Source organism: Sminthopsis crassicaudata, chromosome 1, assembly GCF_048593235.1.
Source record: "Sminthopsis crassicaudata isolate SCR6 chromosome 1, ASM4859323v1, whole genome shotgun sequence".
Taxonomy (NCBI): domain Eukaryota; kingdom Metazoa; phylum Chordata; class Mammalia; order Dasyuromorphia; family Dasyuridae; genus Sminthopsis; species Sminthopsis crassicaudata.
Window position 1 is genome coordinate 592,155,165 of NC_133617.1, and position 20,599 is coordinate 592,175,763.

Consider the following 20,599-nt stretch of genomic DNA (forward strand, 5'->3'; position numbering starts at 1 on the left):
TTAATACCCTATTGTCAAAGCTTGTCACTTCTGCCTTTATAACATCTATTATATTTTACTCCTCTCCCATGGAACTGCTACTATCATGATCAAGCCCTATCATCTCATGTCTAGACTATTGCAATAGCCTTTTTTTTAATCATTGCTAACTTTGTACTGCCTATTTCAGAAGCCTGGAATGCTTGTTCCTTAATACATGCTTATTAATTGAAGAAAAAAAGGAGAGTAAAATAGAGAAAAGAATGTTTTCCTTTTTTGTATCATGTATTTCCTTCTTTTCCTATTTTGTGTACATGTTTATCATTTAGATTAGATAAATTAAAAATCTCTTACAGGAGGGATTGTATTATGGCAACTTCATAGAGAAGGATACAAATAAACATATTACATATATATATATATATAGATATGTACATATCTATATATATATATATATATATACAATGTTTATATCTATCTATCTATCTATAGTTTATTTACACATTTTATTTTCTTGGATTAAACTAATAAACAGAATCCATTTACTAATCCAAACCAATATGTCATCTCTTTTATACTTTGGAAATGAGGGTTACATTAAAATAAAAGTTATGGAGCCCACAGAGGTAGATTTCAAGAGGTGACATTCAGGGATTGTTGCTTTATTTATGACCTGCAATATCTAGAACAATGAATAGATATTCAATAAATATTAGTTTATTTAATAAATGAATGAATTTTTTCTCCAATGCAGGAGGGAGAGGATATTTCTCATGGGTAAACTATGGTGAAAATTAAAATAGTTCAACTTTCATATTAGTATAAGAAATAGGTCAAAAGGATCAGAAATGAGGCTTTTCCCTTTTGTGAAAGTATACACACACACACACACACACACACACACACACACACACGCATGCATGAGATGTAGGAAAGTGATGAGAGTAGGAAAAAGCAGGTATAATTTTCTATTAGGTTGGTTTGTCAGTGGTGGAATGGATATCATGGCACATTTTGTATTGATATTCTCTTAAGAAATTCTACTCACTTGACTTGTGATTATGAAATTTGGTCCAACTACAAAATTACATGTGTATGAGAAGAATGGGACTCACTTAAACAAATAGAGTACTAGATAAAAAAACTGGTAGGGGGGAAAATATGTAGGAATACCAGTCAAAGGAAGAAAAACTGACAGGTAAGTTTTCCTAATAAATCTTCAGGTTCTAAATGTTGGATTCAAATTCAGTTAAAATTAATCCTATTCTATTTTTGAAAGCTTTTTATTTTCAAAACATATACATGGATAATTTTTCAACATTGACCTTTACATACCCTTATATTTCAGATTTCCACCTTCTTCCCTCCACCCCTCCCCAGATGGCAAGCAATCCAATATATGTTATACATGTTAAAATATATGTTTAATATAATATGTATAAACATATTTATACAATTCTCTTGCTGCACAAGAAAAATCAGATCAAAAAGGAAAGAAAATGAGTAAGAAAACAAAATGCAAGCAAACAGCAACAAAAAGAGTGAGAATGTTATGTTGGGATCCACTTTCAATTCCCACAGTTCTCTCTCTGGGTGTAGATAGATGGCTTTCTTCATCACAAGATCACTGGAACTGGCCTCAATCATCTCATTGTTAGAAAGAGTCACATTCATCAGAATTGATCATTGCGTAATGTTGATGTTGTCATATACAATAATTTCCTAGTTCTGCTCATTTCACTTAGCATCAGCTTTTTATGTGACACCCAGTGCCCATATCCTCAGTTTCTTAAAATTGGCATATCACCTTGCATAAAGTCATGAGGACATTTGTGCTTATTTAAATATTATATACTTTTTGGTGATGGTTGTAATATTAGTCAGAAAAGCATTTTTACTTTTATAGCTGTATTTTACTTTTTATTTATTTAGTTTTAAACTGCAACTATTATGTAGGAGGATTAAGCTTTTTGTCTTTTTTTGGTAAGTTTTTTAAAATTTTTATTTTTTATTATGAACTTAACTACCAATAAAAATGTATTCATTTTTATATAAAGTATATAAAGAAGATCAAAAAGGAGGAGTGCATGTGAAACTGGACTTCAATTATGTAATTTTAAAATATTTACTTTATTTAACAAAATTTCCTGTTTATATCCACTTTTGATTTGAATCTCTTGTGCTTTTTCTACTGTATTTTTAAATGTTCCATTTATCCATCTTCCTTCTATTCTTTCTCCTTCCCCCTCTTTCTATTTCTTTTTTCTCTTCTTTTTCTTTTCTTTTCTTTTCTTTTTTCCCTTTCCTTTTCCTTTTCCTTTTTTCCCTTTCCTTTTCCAGGGTTTTTCTTTTCATTGTGTATATTGTTCTCCTGATTCTCATCATTTTATTCTGCATTAACTCATATAAATCTCTCTACAGTTCCCTGAATCCATGTTTGTCAGAGCCTTGGGAATAAGCAGTGACCCCTGCCCCCATACACCTTTCATATCATTGCATCCAGAATGCCCCCTTCAATTCTCATATTAGAAAGCAACACCTATAAAAAAGGAGTTCAACAACATCTTGCTTATCTACTGCCAATGAGATAGGCAAGCCAACTATATGAAATTCTGTGAAACAGGAAGCAGTACCAAGCAGACCAAACCCTTGCTTTCCTTCCATTGATACTCTCATGAAAACAACCAAGTATCTTGTACCATAAAATTCTAAAAAGAGCATTACCTAGCAATTAATCTTGCTTTTCATTCTGACTTCCCCAAAACCATCATGTGGGGACCAGCACCTGTGGTTAAGGGTCTAACAATTCTCCTTCCCCCCCAATGCAGATCATTTCCCAGCTAATGAGCATGTACTTTGTTTTTAGTTCTTTGATATAACGTAAGATGTTATCATTTTTTTTAAATTTGTATGTATTTTTAATTTATGAAGTAAAAAGAATATTTCCATAACAGTTGAATTAAAATAATTGTGTATGAAACAGCAACTCTATTATGTATAATTTGAGAATGTCCATTTAAATATAATAGTTATCATATGACTTTCTCCCACACACTTTTTCCCTTTCCTCCTCACTTCCCTATCTTAGAAATAATTAGATAGAAATATGCATGAATGCATGTATGTATGTGTGTGTGTGTATATATATATATATATATATATATATATTTATTTATATATATATATATATATATGTGTGTGTGTGTGTGTGTACACATATATATGTAAAATCATTCTATATCTACTTCTACTTATCAGTTCTTTCTCTGGATGAAAATTGCATCTTCCTTCATAGGTCTTTTGGAGTTAATTTGGGTATTTATCATACTCAAAATTACTGTTTTGCTAAAAGTTGTTCTTAAAACAATATTTTTCTTACTATATACAATCACTTGGTTTTACTCATTTTGCTCTTCATTATTTTGTGCAAGTCTATCCATGTTTTTCTAAAATCAGTGAGCTCATAGTTTCTTATACTATAGTGATATTCCATCATGAACATATGCCATTCCACTTCTTTGTTTTAAACATTTTAGAACATAGATATTTATTTTCCTTTCCCTTAATTATGTTTGGAAATAGACCTAGAAACATCGATAAACTGGAACCTTTCCCAGTAAGATCAGGAGTGAAACAAGGTTGCCACTATCACCTACTACTATTCAGTATTGTACTAGAGAACGCTAGCCTTGTCAATAAGAGCCGAGAAAGAGATTCAAGGAGTTAGAATAGGTAATGAGGAAATCAAACTATCACTCTTTGCAGATGACATGCTAAAGACTGCTAAAAAGCTCTTAGAAATAATTCAGAACTTTAGCAAAATAAATCCACATAAATCCTCAGCATTTTTTTATATTACCAACACAATCCAACAGCAAGAGATACAAAGAGAAATTCCATTCAAAATAACTGTTGATAGTATAAAATATTTGGGAATATATCTACCAAAGGAAAGTCAGGAATTATATGAGCAAAATAACAAAACACTTGCCACAAAAATAAAGTCAGATTTAAATAATTGGAAAGACATTAAGTGCTCTCGGATAAGCCAAGCGAATATAATCAAGATGACAATACTCCCTAAACTAATCTATTTTTTCAGTGCTATACCAATCAGACTCCCAAGAAACTATTTTAATGACCTAGAAAAAATAACAACAAAATTCATATGGAAGAACAAAAGATCAAGAATTTCAAGGGAAGTAATGAAAAAAAATCAAATGAAGGTGGCCTAGCTGTACCTGATCTAGAACTATATTATAAAGCAGCAGTCACCAAAACCATTTGGTATTGGCTAAGAAATAGACTAGTTGATCAGTGGAATAGGTTAGGTTCACAGGACAAGATAGTGAATAAAAATAGTAATCTAGTGTTTGATAAACCCAAAGATCCCAACTTTTGGGATAAGAATTCATTATTTGGCCGGCCAAGATGGCGGCGTGGAGGCAGACAGCTGCTTGAGCTCCTCGTATTCTCTCAGAACTTACTTCATGACAAGCCTCTGACTTAATGCTTGACCCAGAAAGAAATCCACAGATGGTCACCAAGAGAAGACATCCTTGAGAGTCGCCAGAAAAGGTCTGTGTTTGCTCGGGGGAGGGTCAATCAGACTGGGCGCAGACTGAGGGCAGGCAGCCAGAGCAAGACAGGCAGCTCACACAGCTCAGACCAGAGGGGGAGGGGTGTGATCTCTGCCGTTTCTGTGAAAGGGCGTTTGTCCCAGTGTGGATGCTCCGTCTTGGCAGCAAGCCAGGAGCGGTGGAGAGGGTGTAAACACCGGAGGTGAAGATTAAAACCCCAGAAAGCCAGCGTCTCTCAGAGCCCGGCCACCCCCAACCCCCACCTGGACTGACTCGGTGCGTTCTCAGAGCCTCAGAGCGCAGACTCAGTACAATCATTGCTGTTCTGTTAGTGGCTCTCTGCTGCCCTACCCCCAGTCTGTAGAGGAAGCCCATTAATAACATCCAGCCCTATCCCCCGCAAAACAGACCAATTGTTTCTCTTGTCAGTTTGTTTTCTTTGATTCCTACTCTGACAAAATGAACAAAAAATTCAAAAGGGCTCTAACCATTGACAGCTTCTGTGTGGAGAGGGAGCAGACTTCAAATGCTGAGGAGACTAGGAACAGACTGTCCCCAGATGTATCCCCTGGGAGGGATATAAGCTGCTCCTCAATACAAAAGAACCTCATAGAGGAAATCAAAAAGGCTCTCACAAGAGAGCTGGAAGAGAAATGGGAAAAGGAAAGGGAAGCTTGGCAAGAGAGCCTGGAGAAGTCACCCCATGCATTCAAAGACAGAATGGATAAAGAAATCAAATCATTGAGAAACAAGATTAGTGAGCTGGAAAAGGTAAACAACTCCAAGGAAAACAGGATTAGTGAGCTGGAAAAGGTAAACAACTCCAAGGAAAACAGGATTAGAGAGCTGGAAAAAGAAATCAGCTCTCAAAAAAATAAAATGGATAAAATGGAAAAAAATTCCATAGAAGATAAAAACTCAATTGGACAATTACAAAGAGATATAAAAAAAAGTGAGTGAAGAAAATACATCATTGAAAATTAGACTGGAACAAGTAGAAATGAATGACTCAAGGAGAAACCAAGAGGGAGTCAAGCAAAACCAGAGAAATGAAACAATTGAAAAGACTGTCAAGTACCTTACCAGAAAGACAACAGACCTGGAAAACAGATCCAGGAGAGACAATTTGAGAATAATCGGACTCCCTGAAAAATGGGAGGAAAAAAAGAGCTTGGACACCATTTTCGAGGAAATTATCAAAGAGAACTGCCCAGACGTTTTGAAAACAGAGGGTAAAATAGACATTGAGAAAATTCATCGATCACCTACTGAAAGGGACCCTAAAATCAAAACGCCAAGAAATATAGTGGCCAAGTTCAAGAACCATCAGACAAAGGAAAAGATATTGGAAGCTGCTAGAAAAAAACAATTCAGATATGGAGGATCCACAATAAGGATAACCCAGGATCTAGCAGCGTCCACATTAAAAGAACGCAGGGCCTGGAACATGATATTCTGAAAGGCTAAGGAACTTGGTATGCAGCCAAGAATAACTTACCCAGCAAGAATGAGCATCGTTTTCCAGGGAAGAAGATGGACATTTAACGAAATAAATGAATTCCATCTATTTTTGATGAAAAAACCAGACCTACATAAGAGGTTTGATCTTCAAATACAGAACTCAAGAGACTTCTAAAAAAGGTAAAAAGAAATCTTGAGAACTATACTTCTATCAAAAAATATGTAAAGAACATATGTACAATTTGTCTTAGAAACTAGATGTGGAAAGGAGATTGTATCATAAAAAAAGTATAAAGTGGTGGTACTACATCTCATGATGAGGCAAAGGTAACCTATTATATCTGAGAGAAAGAAAGGAGGGAGATGAACATAGCGTGTATCAATAGACATATTCGATTTATGGTGAAACTTCTTCCACTTCATTGAAAAGTGAAAGGGAAGGAGTAAGCTAAGGGGAAGGGAATACAGTAATTTCGAGGAAAAGGGGTAAAATAAGGGGAGGATCTTTAAGGTGGGGGAGGGATCCTAAAAAGGGAGGGCTGTAAAAAGCAAGTGGTGTTTACCAGTTTAATACTGGATAGAAGGGTAAAAGGGAAGGAAAGGGGAAAAGCATAAGCAGGGGTTAATAGGATGGCAAGCAATATAGAATTAGTCCTTCTAACCATAAATGTGAATGGGGCAAACTGCCTCATAAAGAGGAAGCAGTTAGCAGACTGGATTAAAAGTCAGAATCCTACTATATGTTGTTTACAGGAAACACACCTGAAACAGGATGAGACATTCAAACTAAAAGTAAAAGGGTGGAGCAGAATCTATTATGCTTCAGGCAAAACCAAAAAAGCAGGAGTAGCCATCCTCATCTCAGATCAAGCAAAAACAAAAATTGATCTAATTAAAAGAGATAAGGAAGGGCATTATATCCTGCTAAAGGGAAGCATCAATAGTGAAGCAGTATCAATATTAAACATGTATGCACCAAGTGGTGCAGCATCTAAATTCTTAAAAGAGAAATTAAGAGAGCTGCAAGAGGAAATAGATAGCAAAACTATAATAGCGGGAGATCTCAACCTTGCACTATCAGAATTAGATAAATCAAACCACAAAATAAATAAGAAAGAAGTCAAAGAGGTAAATAGAATACTAGAAAAGTTTGATATGATAGATCTTTGGCGAAAGCTAAATGGAGACAGAAAGGAATATACTTTCTTCTCAGCAGTTCATGGAACCTATACAAAAATTGATCATATACTAGGGCATAAAAACCTCAAAATCAAATGCAGTAAGGCAGAAATAGTAAATGCATCCTTTTCAGACCATAATGCAATCAAAATAACATTTAATAAAAAGCCAGGGGAAAATAGACCAAAAAATAATTGGAAACTAAATAATCTTATACTAAAGAATGATTGGGTAAAACAGCAAATCATAGACATAATTAATAACTTCACCCAAGAAAATGAAAATAATGAGACATCATACCAAAATGTGTGGGATACAGCCAAAGCAATAATAAGGGGAAGTTTTATATCTCTACAGGCCTACTTGCATAAAATAGAGAAAGAAAGGGCCAACAAATTGGGCTTACAACTAAAATTGCTAGAAAAGGAACAAATTAAAAACCCCCAGACAAACACAAAACTTGAAATTCAAAAAATAAAAGGTGAGATTAATAAAATTGAAAGTAAAAAAACTATTGAATTAATTAATAAAACTAAGAGTTGGTTTTATGAAAAAACCAACAAAATAGACAAACCCTTAGTAAACCTGATTAAAAAAAGGAAAGAGAAAAAGCAAATTGATAGTCTTGAAAATGAAAAGGGTGAACTCACCACTAATGAAGAGGAAATTAGAACAATAGTTAGGAGCTACTTCGCTCAACTTTATGCCGATAAATTCGATAACTTAAATGAAATGGAAGAATACCTTCAAAAATATAGCTTGCCCAGATTAACAGAGGAAGAAGTAAGTAGTCTAAATAGTCCCATCTCAGAAAAAGAAATAGACCAAGCTATTAACCAACTTCCTAAGAAAAAGTCCCCAGGACCAGATGGATTTACAGGTGAATTCTACCAAACATTTAAAGAACAACTAACTCCAATGCTATGTAAACTATTTGAAAAAATAGGGATTGAAGGAGTCCTACCAAATTCCTTCTATGACACAGACATGGTACTGATACCTAAACCAGGTAGATCGAAAACTGAGAAAGAAAACTATAGACCAATTTCCTTAATGAATATTGATGCTAAAATCTTAAATAAGATATTAGCAAATAGACTTCAGAAAATCATCCCCAGGATAATACACTATGACCAAGTGGGATTTATACCAGGAATGCAGGGCTGGTTTAATATTAGGAAAACTATTAGTATAATTGACCATATTAATAATCAAATTAATAAAAACCATATGATCATCTCAATAGATGCAGAAAAGGCATTTGATAAAATCCAACATCCATTCCTACTAAAAACGCTTGAGAGTATAGGAATAAATGGACTATTCCTTAAAATAATAAGAAGCATATATTTAAAACCTTCAGTAAACATCATATGTAATGGTGATAAACTAGAACCTTTCCCTGTAAGATCAGGAGTGAAACAAGGTTGCCCACTATCACCATTACTATTCAATATAGTACTAGAAACTCTAGCCTTGGCAATAAGAGCCGAGAAAGAGATCCAAGGAATTAGAGTAGGAAATGAAGAAATCAAATTGTCACTTTTCGCAGATGACATGATGGTATACTTAGAGAACCCCAAAGACTCTGCTAAAAAGCTATTAGAAATAATTCAGAATTTTAGCAAAGTCGCAGGATACAAAATAAATCCACATAAATCCTCAGGATTTTTATACATTACCAACACCATCCAACAGCAAGAGATACAAAGAGAAATTCCATTCAAAATAACAGTCGATAGTATCAAATATTTGGGAATATATCTACCAAAGGAGAGTCAGGAATTATATGAGCAAAATTACAAAACACTTGCCACAAAAATAAAGTCAGATTTAAATAATTGGAAAGACATTCAATGTTCTTGGATAGGCCGAGCGAATATAATAAAGATGACAATACTCCCCAAACTAATCTATTTATTTAGTGCTATACCAATCAGACTCCCAAGAAACTATTTTAATGACCTAGAAAAAATAGCAACAAAATTCATATGGAAGAATAAAAGGTCGAGAATTGCAAGGGAACTAATGAAAAAAAAGTCAGAGGAAGGTGGTCTAAGTGTACCTGATTTAAAGCTATATTATAAAGCAACAGTCACCAAAACCATTTGGTATTGGCTAAGAAATAGACTAGTTGATCAGTGGCATAGGTTAGGTTCACAGGACAAGATAGTGAATAAAAATAGCAATCTAATCTTTGACAAACCCAAAGATCCCAAATTTTGGGATAAGAATTCATTATTTGACAAAAATTGCTGGGAAAACTGGAAATTAGTATGGCAGAAACTAGGCATGGACTCACATTTAACACCACATACTAAGATTAGATCAAAATGGTTCCAAAATTTAGGCATAAAGAATGAAATCATAAATAAATTGGAGGAACATGGGATGGTTTACCTCTCAGACTTGTGGAGGAGGAAGGAGTTTGTGTCCAAGGGAGAACTAGAGACCATTATTGATCACAAAATAGAACATTTTGATTACACCAAATTAAAAAGTTTCTGCACAAACAAAACTAATGCAAACAAGATTAGAAGGGAAGTAACAAATTGGGAAAAAATTTTTACAGTTAAAGGTTCTGATAAAGGCCTCATCTCCAAAATATACAGAGAATTGACTTTAATTTATAAGAAATCAAGCCATTCTCCAATTGATAAATGGTCAAAGGATATGAACAGACAATTTTCAGATGATGAAATTAAAACTATTTCCACTCATATGAAAGAGTGTTCCAAATCACTATTGATCAGAGAAATGCAAATTAAGACAACTCTGAGGTATCATTACACACCTGTCAGATTGGCTAAGATGACAGGAACAAATAACGATGAATGTTGGAGGGGCTGTGGGAAAACTGGGACACTGATGCATTGTTGGTGGAGTTGTGAAAGAATCCAACCATTCTGGAGAGCAATCTGGAATTATGCCCAAAAAGTTATCAAAATGTGCATACCCTTTGACCCAGCCATACTACTACTGGGCTTATACCCCAAGGAACTACTAGAGAAGGGAAAGGGTCCTGTATGTGCCAAAATGTTTGTGGCAGCCCTTTTCATAGTGGCTAGAAGCTGGAAGATGAATGGATGTCCATCAATTGGAGAATGGTTGGGTAAACTATGGTATATGAATGTTATGGAATATTATTGTTCTATAAGAAATGACCAACAGGAGAAATATAGAGAGGCTTGGAGAGACTTACATGCACTGATGCTGAGTGAAATGAGCAGAACTAGGGGATCATTATACACTTCAACAACAATACAATTATACACTTCAACAACAACAATGATGATCAATTCTGATGGATGTGGCCATCTTCAACAATGAGATGAACAAAATCAGTTCCAATAGAGCAGTAATGAATTGAACCAGCTACACCCAGCAAAAGAACTCTGGGAGATCACTATGAACCACTACATAGAATTCCCAATCCCTCTAATTTTTTCCACCTGCATTTTTTATTTCCTTCACAGGTTAATTGTACACTATTTCAAAGTCCGATTCTTTTTGTACAGCAAAATAACTGTTTGGACATGTATACATATATTGTATCTAACTTATTCTTTAACATATTTAACATGTATTGATCAATCTGCCATCTGGGGGAAGGCGTGGGGGGAAGGAGAGGAAAAGTTGGAACAAAAGGTTTTGCAATTGTCAATGCTGAAAAATTACATATGCATAAATATAAAAATTAATTTAATTAATTAATTAATTTTTTAAAAATAAATTAAAAAAAAAAAAGAAATAGACCTAGAAATGGGTTTTTTTCCCTCTGTTTTTGATCTCTTTTTGGTATGTATCTGATAGGTGGCATGTATTTGGTAGTAATATGGGTAGTCCAGAAAGCCACAAGTTTGAATATAGTTCCAGAATAATTTCCCAAATAGTTATACTAATTCCCACTTCCACCAATATTGCAAAAGGATTTTTGTTCTCCCTTAACTTTCTGATACTTAGGATTTTCTTCATTACATTATCTTTGGTAGTCATGTGGTTGTAAGGTAAAACCTTTAAGTTGTTTTAATTTTTCTCTCTCTTATTAGTGATTTGGAGTGCTTTTTCATATAGTTGTGGATAGTTTTCATTTCTTCATTTGAAAACTATTGTTAGTATCCTTTGATCTTATCTATGGGGAAACTTGTTCTCATACATTTCCTGTCTTGCATTTCCCAACATTGATTCTTTTTCTCTTCTATTTTAATATATGTGTGTGTGTTTATGTAATATATGTATGTGTGTGTGTGTGTGTGTGTGTGTGTGTATGACTGAATTAAGACTGGAAAAAGGAATATAAGTCGCTATATATCTGTATATGTATATAGATATAGTGCATATATCTATATACATGTATATGTGTGTATATATGTATATGTCTACACACAGAGAGAATCCAAGAGAGAGAGAGAGAGAGAGGAGAGAGAGACAGAAAGACAGAGACAGAGACAGAGACAGAGAGACAGAGAGAAAAGAGCAAGAGAGGAAATATAATTGCTATTGAGTCCATGGCCAACTCTTTATGACCTCATGGACTATAACATACCAAGTCCTTCTATCTTCCAATTTCTCTCAGACTGTCCAAATTCATGTTTTGTTGTTCCCATAATATTATATATCCATCTAATCTTCTGTTGTCCCCTTTATCTTCAATCTTTCCCAACATTAAGGTCTTTTCCAATAAATCCCATCTGCTTATTGTGTGCCCAAAGTATTTAAGCTTCAGATTCAGTATTTGACCTTTCATTAAATAGCTTTAATTGCTTTATGTACTGACTAATTTGACTTTCTTGCTGTCCAAAGGACTCTCAAAAATCTTCTCCAATATCAGAATTCAAAAGCTTTGATTTTGTGGTGCTCAATTTCTCTTATAGTCTTAATTCTCACAGCCCAACATTGCTATTAGAAAAACCATCTTTGAATATATGTTGTCCATGCTTTTTAAAGTAGGCTGTCCAGAATTGACATTAGTGTACTCCCAAGGAGGAAGTATCCTTTGATTTCATGACTATAGTTGTCATCTTCATAGATTTTTGAGAATGCAAAATCTGAGGAGGGGGGAAGATTCTGGGAAGATAGCAGAGTAGGTTGGTAAATTTCAGGCTCTCCTGAATTCCCATACAAATAGAACAGAAATGTATCTTAGGGTGATCACAGACTTGGAGCAGAACTGGAGTCTCCTGATACAACCCAAGAAAATCTGAAGAAAGAACCTGGGTTGAGTATTAACCTGTTTGAAGCACCTCTGGGCTCTCCCCATAGAAATACCAAATGTGGACGCCTCAAGCTAGCTAGGTGTGACTAGAGTCTCAGTAAGAACCACAGAGACTTTTATCTTCCATACTATTTGTGATGTTGAGGTCTGAGTTTGGGAAGGAGGAAACCTTGGCTGATTAGAAAGCAGCTTTGCTGCTGAGATGGGTCCCTTGGTAAGAAGGAAACACCAATAAGAAACCGTGGGGCAGGGACACTGGCTTTGGCACTTTCACGAGGGTGGAACTCTTGGTTTGGAATTCCTAGTCAGAGTGGAGAGCTGAAAGGAAGCTTGAGATACTATTTCCCCATGCCGCAATTAAAGATGCTTACACTAATACCTCATATTTTAAAAAATGAACTGGCAAAGAAGAAAGAACCCTTACCAGATGGTAAAGCAAAGATGAGGAAAGAAAATAAGGGAGGGATCTTGGGTGGGGGGAGGTAAAGTAATAGTAAGGCAAGTTAGGGAGCAGAATTTAGAGTCAGAAGAGATAAGAAAGATGTATATGTGTGAATGTATATATCTACATATATATATGCATAAGTATATCTTAACTGTAGCTTGCTTGGGGATGATGTGGGAGAGGGGCTGAAAGGAGGAAAAAAAGAATAAAATAAATAAGGCATGCATCAGTGAACCAAAGAACAATTTACAAGGAAGTAAAGAAAAAGTCGACATGAATATAATTTCTCCTGCTAATATATATATACTTTCTTGATCTGGCAATTTGTTGTTATATATTTTGAATCCTACCTAGAGAATACTGACATTTCTTACATTTTTTCTTTATTTGCCAGGAAGTTGTGGAACCAATTAACCAGAATTTAGATTTTTTTTATGTTAAACTTCAAGCCAGCTTTCACATTTTCCTCTTTCATTCTCATCAAGAGACTCCTTAATTCCTCTGCACTTTCTGCTTTCAGAATAGTATTGTCTGCATATCTGAGATTGCTAATTCTCTTGACAACTTTAATTCCAGCTTTTGATTCATCCATTTTGATATTTCACATGATATATTCTGTTGATAAGTCAAATAACAAGGTAACAATAAGCAACCTTGTGGTACTGCTTTTCCAGTCTTAAACCAATTAATTGCTCAGTTTCGGGTTCTGTTACTTCTTAGCCAGAATATAGATTCTTCAGGAATCAAGTAAAATGATCTGGTATTTGCATCTCTTTGCGGACTTGCCATGTTTTATCATGATCCATACACAAAGAGTATAGTCAGTGAAGGAAATGATGCTTTTCTGGCACTCCTTTGCTTTCTCCATAATTTAATGAATGTTGGCAATTTGATCTCTTGTTCCTCTGCTTCTTTGAAAACAAGTCAGTATACTTTTCTGGTAATTCTTGTTTTACATATTTTGAAGCCTAGCTTGCAGAATTAGAAGTATAATCTTGCTGGCGTGACAAATCAATGTAATTATTTGATAATTTGAACATCCAATTCAAGATGACCTTGCCTTTCTTTAGGATTGGGATGTAAACTGATCTTTTTTTCCCCAAATCCAATGGCCACTCTTGTGTTTTCCAAATTTGCTGGCATATTGAGTGCAGCACTTAAGGAATGTTTCTTATGGTTCATGATTCTTGAAGGTAATTAGTTTTGGTAACTTATTTTTAACTGGTTAACAAAGTTTGTTCCTGTATGATTTAAAAAATGATTTCTCTCACATTTATATATCTTTTGATAGAGATAACAATTCTATTAGAAAATTATCTTTTTAAATTTCAGATTTCCTCAGGTTGCAGGAATGGAATTTGGATTTGATCCAGATGCTGAACCAGGACACCGAATTATACGAGATACTGTAAAAATTCAAGGACAATACTTAAGGAAAAAAAAAGTGTATCTTCTTGCTATTAAAGAGTACATTGCAAATGTGAGAGTTTAAAAAAAAATATTTGAACTTGAATTAGTACCTTGGAATGTCTTTTGTAAAGACTGTTTTTTTTTTTTTTATGATTTCATTTTATTGTTGATTTCAGTAAATATTACCAGCATATTTTTTGTTGTTTCCTGCATTTTGAATTTTGTTTTTTTCATTAGTTGGATTTTTAGCCACTTTATAATAATTATGCTTTTTGTATGGCTAGATAATTAAAATACAGTAATACATTCATATATCTTATTTTTGACATTATTTTTTTTAAATCAGTTGTCAGCATTCTTAGTTATATTTACTAGAAAGAATGAATTTCTGCATTTTTATTTTATAAATATTTTAAATTTGTTTAAACACATTTTATTAATTATAGTAGCTTTTGATTATGTAAAAACTTAAACCTGCTGGGGCTCATTTGTAAGAACTTCCTGCCCACACAAACCCTAGACTGCTTGATAACAGTCAAAAGCATCAGGAGTAAGCCCAGGAAGTGGGAAGGGAGTTTGTGAGTTTAGTTATGCACATGTGTAGAATTGTCCGTTTTTGATTATATAGTAATGAATGTGTGTCATTATTTCAAAAGTAAATATGAAAACTTTGTCCTTTGTGTTGTCTAACCTGAAATGGATAATTGAAATCTTTTTTTTTTTTTTTTTTTTTTTAATTTTTCAGGGGAAGGATGGTTATATAATGTTTAAAAGTTGTCCTCGAATGTTTGATACAGAAACTGCACAGACACTTTCTACCGTGGTTCTGAATCACTTTGAATCAGTCAAAATTATGCAGGGTAGGAAGCAGTGCCTTTCAGGCCATCGAATGAGCTTAATTACTATGTCCAAATCAGCTTCATATACAGGTAATTAGCATTTTGTTTTATAGAAAATAGCTTACTCATGACATTTTAATAAGTATCATTTACTCAGTATTGATTCACATTCATTTTTATATCACTCATCACTTGATACAATAAGATTGAAGATATACTCAAATGTCAAAAATAGATACTCTTATCCATTGTGTTTCAACTTTTGGTCAAATATCTGAGTTATTTAATAATCTTACTGGGTTTTGGATCTCCTGTTGAGCATTTGTAGTTTTGTGGCTTCTAATTTATGAAATAAGCGATCTATTTATTATCTACTGCTATGAGAAACACTGAGTGTCTCTTAAGAGGACAAATTGTGCATATTTGGCCTTCTTCAGGGCTTTTCATTTGTCATGTAAATAATAGAAAGATTCTGCATATCACTCTTCCCTATAAGGAAATCTTGTTATATAATGTTATATATTCTTTTGAGAATGTATTAGAGGAATAATGGAAAGGATAATTTCCAAATGAATCACAACTACTATCTAAGTATGGGGTTTAGGCTATATCCCGTAGAATTACCTAAAAGATAAACAGTATTACAAAAATGAAACATAAAGGTTTCCAGGAGTACTAATATTAAACTATCATTTTAGAAATTTCTGTTTTCTAAAAGCTTGTTTGTTTTGTTGTATAAATACTTGACCACTCTGGCCCCTACTGTCTAAAGCAGTTATCTTATATTTCACCTTTTCCTCAGAGTTCCCTGGTACTCTTAAAAAGGACTTGGATGTCCAGGTTCTACCACTGGCAATAGCCCCCATCAGTGATGCTTCTCTAATTGTAAGGGTGACCCCTTTTAACCCAAATTCCATTTAACCATTAAAAGTCAGATTAGTTTTTGCAAAGGAATATTTACATCAGAGGTATACTAACAAGTTTACAAACTCTATAACACAAAGGAGGCATAAGTCCTATGCTATTCTCTCCCAACCCCATACCACTTCATTCTCTGGAGAAGAGAAAGTGATTAGATTCATAGATTCAGTTTCTGTATAGCACAGTCCCAATTCATAGTCCAAAATCCTTCTTGGGCTTGAGTCCCAGACACTCAATCTTTTCAAGGGTTCCCTGTTGAGTTAGCTGGCTGTAATATCCCACTTGGAATTCTAGTTCCAAGGTCAATATGGCTGGAAATGCTGGGTCTTGTGGGGATTATACAAATCTGAGAAAAACAAATGAAATAGAAGAGAAATATAAACATTGCAATCCTACAGGACCTAAAAGGAGAAAGGGAAAGAAGTATATAATCCCTTCTTGATTCAGTTCAGGTAGTGGACTATTGAGATAAAAGGGGCCTTCATGTTAGGCAACCTTTCATTACATATGCTAGTTTTTAACTTAAAATTTACAACTGGACTTTAGATTTTCTGGAAGGGAGAGTTGTTCTGAATTCACCTCCAATTTGAACTGGAAAACCTTTTATTTCATGCTAAATTTTCTTTCTCATATGAAAGTAAAAGTTTTTTTTTTTTTTTTTTTTTTTTATGGTTAGTCTCTCATTTTGTATCTATGATTCCATCTATTCACTTCCTCTCCCTCTATATGCTTATTCTTTCAGTCTTAATTTTTTTTAGGGATTTTTAGTCTACAACAGTGGTCAGAATTACCTTTTGTTAATAAGGGAAAAATTCATGGCACTCAAATCTTTTTGCCCCCTAAAACAACTATCCTGTTTCCTTTTTTTTTTCCTTTTCTTTTTTTTTTTTTTTTTTTTTTTCTGGCCCATCTTTGATTATAAGGTAATAATCTATCCAAGTTTTGCTTTGATTTTTTCACTCCATTTTCCTAGTAACTCATAACTCACTATCGTTTGCCTTCTGCCCTCTTCACTCTTTTAAGGACTTTTAATTTCCTAGTCTCCCAATTTAATGGCCTTTCCTCAGTCCTCAGTTCTCTTGATCACATTTGACACTAGTGATTTAATACAGCCAAAAAAGCCAAAATACTACTATTACTATGTGTAGGGTACTGTTCCAAGTTTTAATGGGGAAAACAATATATGAATAACTAGGTATAATACTACTACTACTAATAATAATAATGGAATAAGCTATGTACAGAATACATATGAAATATTCTGATAGGATTAGCAACAAGGGAACCAGAAAAGGGTGTTCTTATCTAAAGTGGTATTTAAGATAAGTCCTTATGGAAGTCTAGGACAAGAAGAGCTATAGGGGAAAGAGAAGGGCATGTGAGGTGTGGGAATCAGCAAAAACAAAAGTATGGAGAAAGAAGGTGGGATACTGTATTCAAGGAACTGCAAGTAGGACTGTGTAGCTGGCTTACAGAGTTCATGTAGAGGAGTAAGGATAAGAAGAATGAAGAATGCAAGAAGGCAGATTGTGATGAGCTTGAGATGTCAAAGGAAGAATACATACTTGATTCTGATGGTGAGAAGGAGCAGTGGAGCTTATTGTGTAAGGGGCCTTTAAATGGGTGCCACAGCGCATTGGGAGATTGAGGCCCGGAAGTAATTTCTGTGGATATTAGGACTGCCCTTGGGCGGGATCCTGGCCATATTGAGATAGCTTCATAATGGGTGACTCTCTCACTGATTGGCTGTGTGTGTGACCTCACAGGCCCTATATAAGCCCACTGCAGGCAGCAATCGCCCTCTTTAACCTGGCGCTCTTCACCCTGGCTCCCTAGCCTGGGTGGCCAAGCCAAGATGGATAGCCAAAAGAGGTAAGGGTTTTGGTAGTGAACACATGGGTCTTCTGACCAGGTGTTCACTCGGGAACCAACAAGTCAGGGCATCAGTCAGGGCATTATGTGAGTAGGTATAATAAAGGCTTTTAAGATTACACGTGGCTGTTCTTGAGTGCGCTACCGGTTATTAAGCTATAGATTCAAGAGATTGTGGCCAGAGACCTTTGAAGGCCTCAGAGGAGGCGAGCCGGGTAGAGTTCACACTGCAGAGGACAGTGGTCAAAGGTACTCTGGTGGGTCTAGGACAGAATAGTAATTGTAACTGCCAGGAGAGCACGTTACATTATTGGAAGTAACATGATCAAATCTACAATATGTGTGTATGTGGTTGTGTGTGTGGACAGAAGGCGATATAGATGAGAGAAGTTGTGAAGATAGAAATGACAAGATTTATCAATTGATTAGATATTTGGAGTTACTGAGGATGAAAAATTGAGGATAAGGCTAAAATTATGAGATGGGTAAATGAGACTGAGAAGATGGAAGTGTCATTGACATTGATAGAGTTCAGAAAAGTTAAGATAATGAGTTTTGTTTTATAAATGTTGAATTTGAGATGCCTATTGGATATCCAACTCCATATATTCAAGAGCAAATTGAAGATAGGTGATTATACTTCAGGAGAGAGGTAATTTTCTTTTAAAAACTGTTGAAAGTGTTTGAGGCTTAAAAACAGTATACAAGGAGTTAAAAGTGCTTTCCTCAAGCTTGACACCTAGCATACCACTATGGCAAATGCAGAAGTAGGAAAACTGCACCCAAGTGAATCAGTGTTGCATTCTTGCTAAATGTCTTTTCATGCTATGGTTTCATGAACTTCCTTTTGTTAAATGTCAGTTATAAAAATATGTTAGGATTACCTATTTTTTAATAGTCCTGAACTTGAACCACTTGACAATCCTGAGTCAGGTCTCTTTTGTAGTACTTTTCATCTTAAAATGATTTTCTCAACGTGATTATGTATAATCATACATCTTATTTTTTTTCCTACCCTTTAAGTATTACCATTTATCATTTTTCACACAGTTCTCTTTTCTTCTGTCTTTATTTCATTTTCTTAGAGATTTTATTTATTTTCATGGTTTTAACTAATACTTTTATTTGGATGATTTCCCAAATAATTAAGGTTCATTCTCAAGCTCTCTTCTGAACCAAAGTCAACTGCTTTACTTGACATGTTTTTCCATTTAGATGTCTCACAACTTGCTGTCAGAAACAGAAATCATCTTTATATCAAAAAACCTGACTTCCCTCCCTAACTTCCTAATTCTTTTAGTAATGCTACCATCCTACTAGTTACTTAGTCTGGGAATTTTGGAGCAATCTTTAATTTCTTTCTATTTTTCCGTCCCACATACATTAGCCTATCCCTTGTATCTCCACAATTTCTTGATTTAATCCACTCCTTTGGATTTTATTTCAGTGACAGGACACAGCATAAAATGAGAATAATAGTACCCATTTCAAAAAGTTGTTAGGTTAAAAAAAATAACAAATATATTTGTAAATCTTAAAGCATAATGTAAACATTATTATTATCATCTTTATTATTTTTGCCATCCTAATTAAGACTCTTAAGACCTTGGAATACCATAATACTATTTTTATCAGTTTATTTTTTTTGCTTAAAAATTTTCAAAAAGTTTTCATTCCCCGAAGTTTAAATGACATTAAATTTTAAGTATTTATTGAGCACCCAATATATGCAAAAAACCTGTGTTTTAAGGAAATATTCGAGGGTGTTTAGTTCTTGCCTTTAAGCCAACTTTTTTCTTGGTAACCAAGCCATAAACATGGGAAAAGCTAAATATTTAAAGAACAGTTTATGACAATAATAGAAAGTGTCATAACACAATACACAATATTTTACTATAATACTTAAGAGGAGAAAGATCACTATAGGCTGTGATGATCAAGGAAAATAGTAAGTTAATGGTAAGATTTGAGTGAAAGGTTCTTGAAAAGTCTAGAAGGATTTTAATATTATAAAGAGAGGAAATAATTTACTCAGGCCTCCTAGATTATGAGACCAATAAGTCAGAATATTATTTTCTTTTTCCCTACCACCTCCTAAAATTCCCTGAGAAAACAACTGTGTATTAGAGATAGAGCAATTACAGTTTTCTTCACAGGCTGACACCAAGAGATCTAGGTAACAGCCTCATGAATTAAGTTGAGAACACTAATTCCTAACTCCTCCCCACATTACATCCCTCAATACTACTTCCCATCCTCAAAGGCTACCATGCTCTGGCAAGATGCACAACCCTATACACCAGCTACAGGATTCATATTTTCTTGCTGCTTTTGCAGTTTTTGCTAGTACACTCTGCCCCTGCCCTCACCTCACCATTTTATAGTAACAAGAAAATATCTCAGTTCTGTCTTCTTACTTGCAAAGGAGGATATATACGAGGGTGGGAGAGTGTTCAGAGAACTAAAGAACAAAGGGACCTCAGGGAGGGCATCAGTATTCATGTGAATTTATATCCAGCCTGGAGAAAGGAGAACTAGTTTAGGTCAGTCCTGTCCCCCAAGGAGGCACTTTAGACAAGGACTGAGGCTAATATAAAATGAATTCCCTTATGTAAAAGGAAACTTACATGAATTTGAAGCATCCCTTAGGGGATCAGCCATCAAAAGAGGAGGAGATAGAAAGTGATAATTAGGGAAT

At 34.5% G+C, this 20,599-nt stretch overlaps 1 protein-coding gene across 1 annotated transcript in view; it reads left to right on the forward strand.

Annotated features, from left to right (window-relative positions):
• Nucleotides 1-20,599, forward strand: part of LOC141550954 (mannosylglucosyl-3-phosphoglycerate phosphatase-like) — a 97,832-nt gene that overhangs the window by 61,738 nt on the left and 15,495 nt on the right. Inside the window, exons 5-6 of the mRNA XM_074282111.1 lie at nt 14,192-14,339; nt 15,015-15,198. Of these exons, the coding sequence (XP_074138212.1) occupies nt 14,192-14,339; nt 15,015-15,198 (332 nt within the window). The remainder of the gene's footprint in view (nt 1-14,191; nt 14,340-15,014; nt 15,199-20,599) is intronic.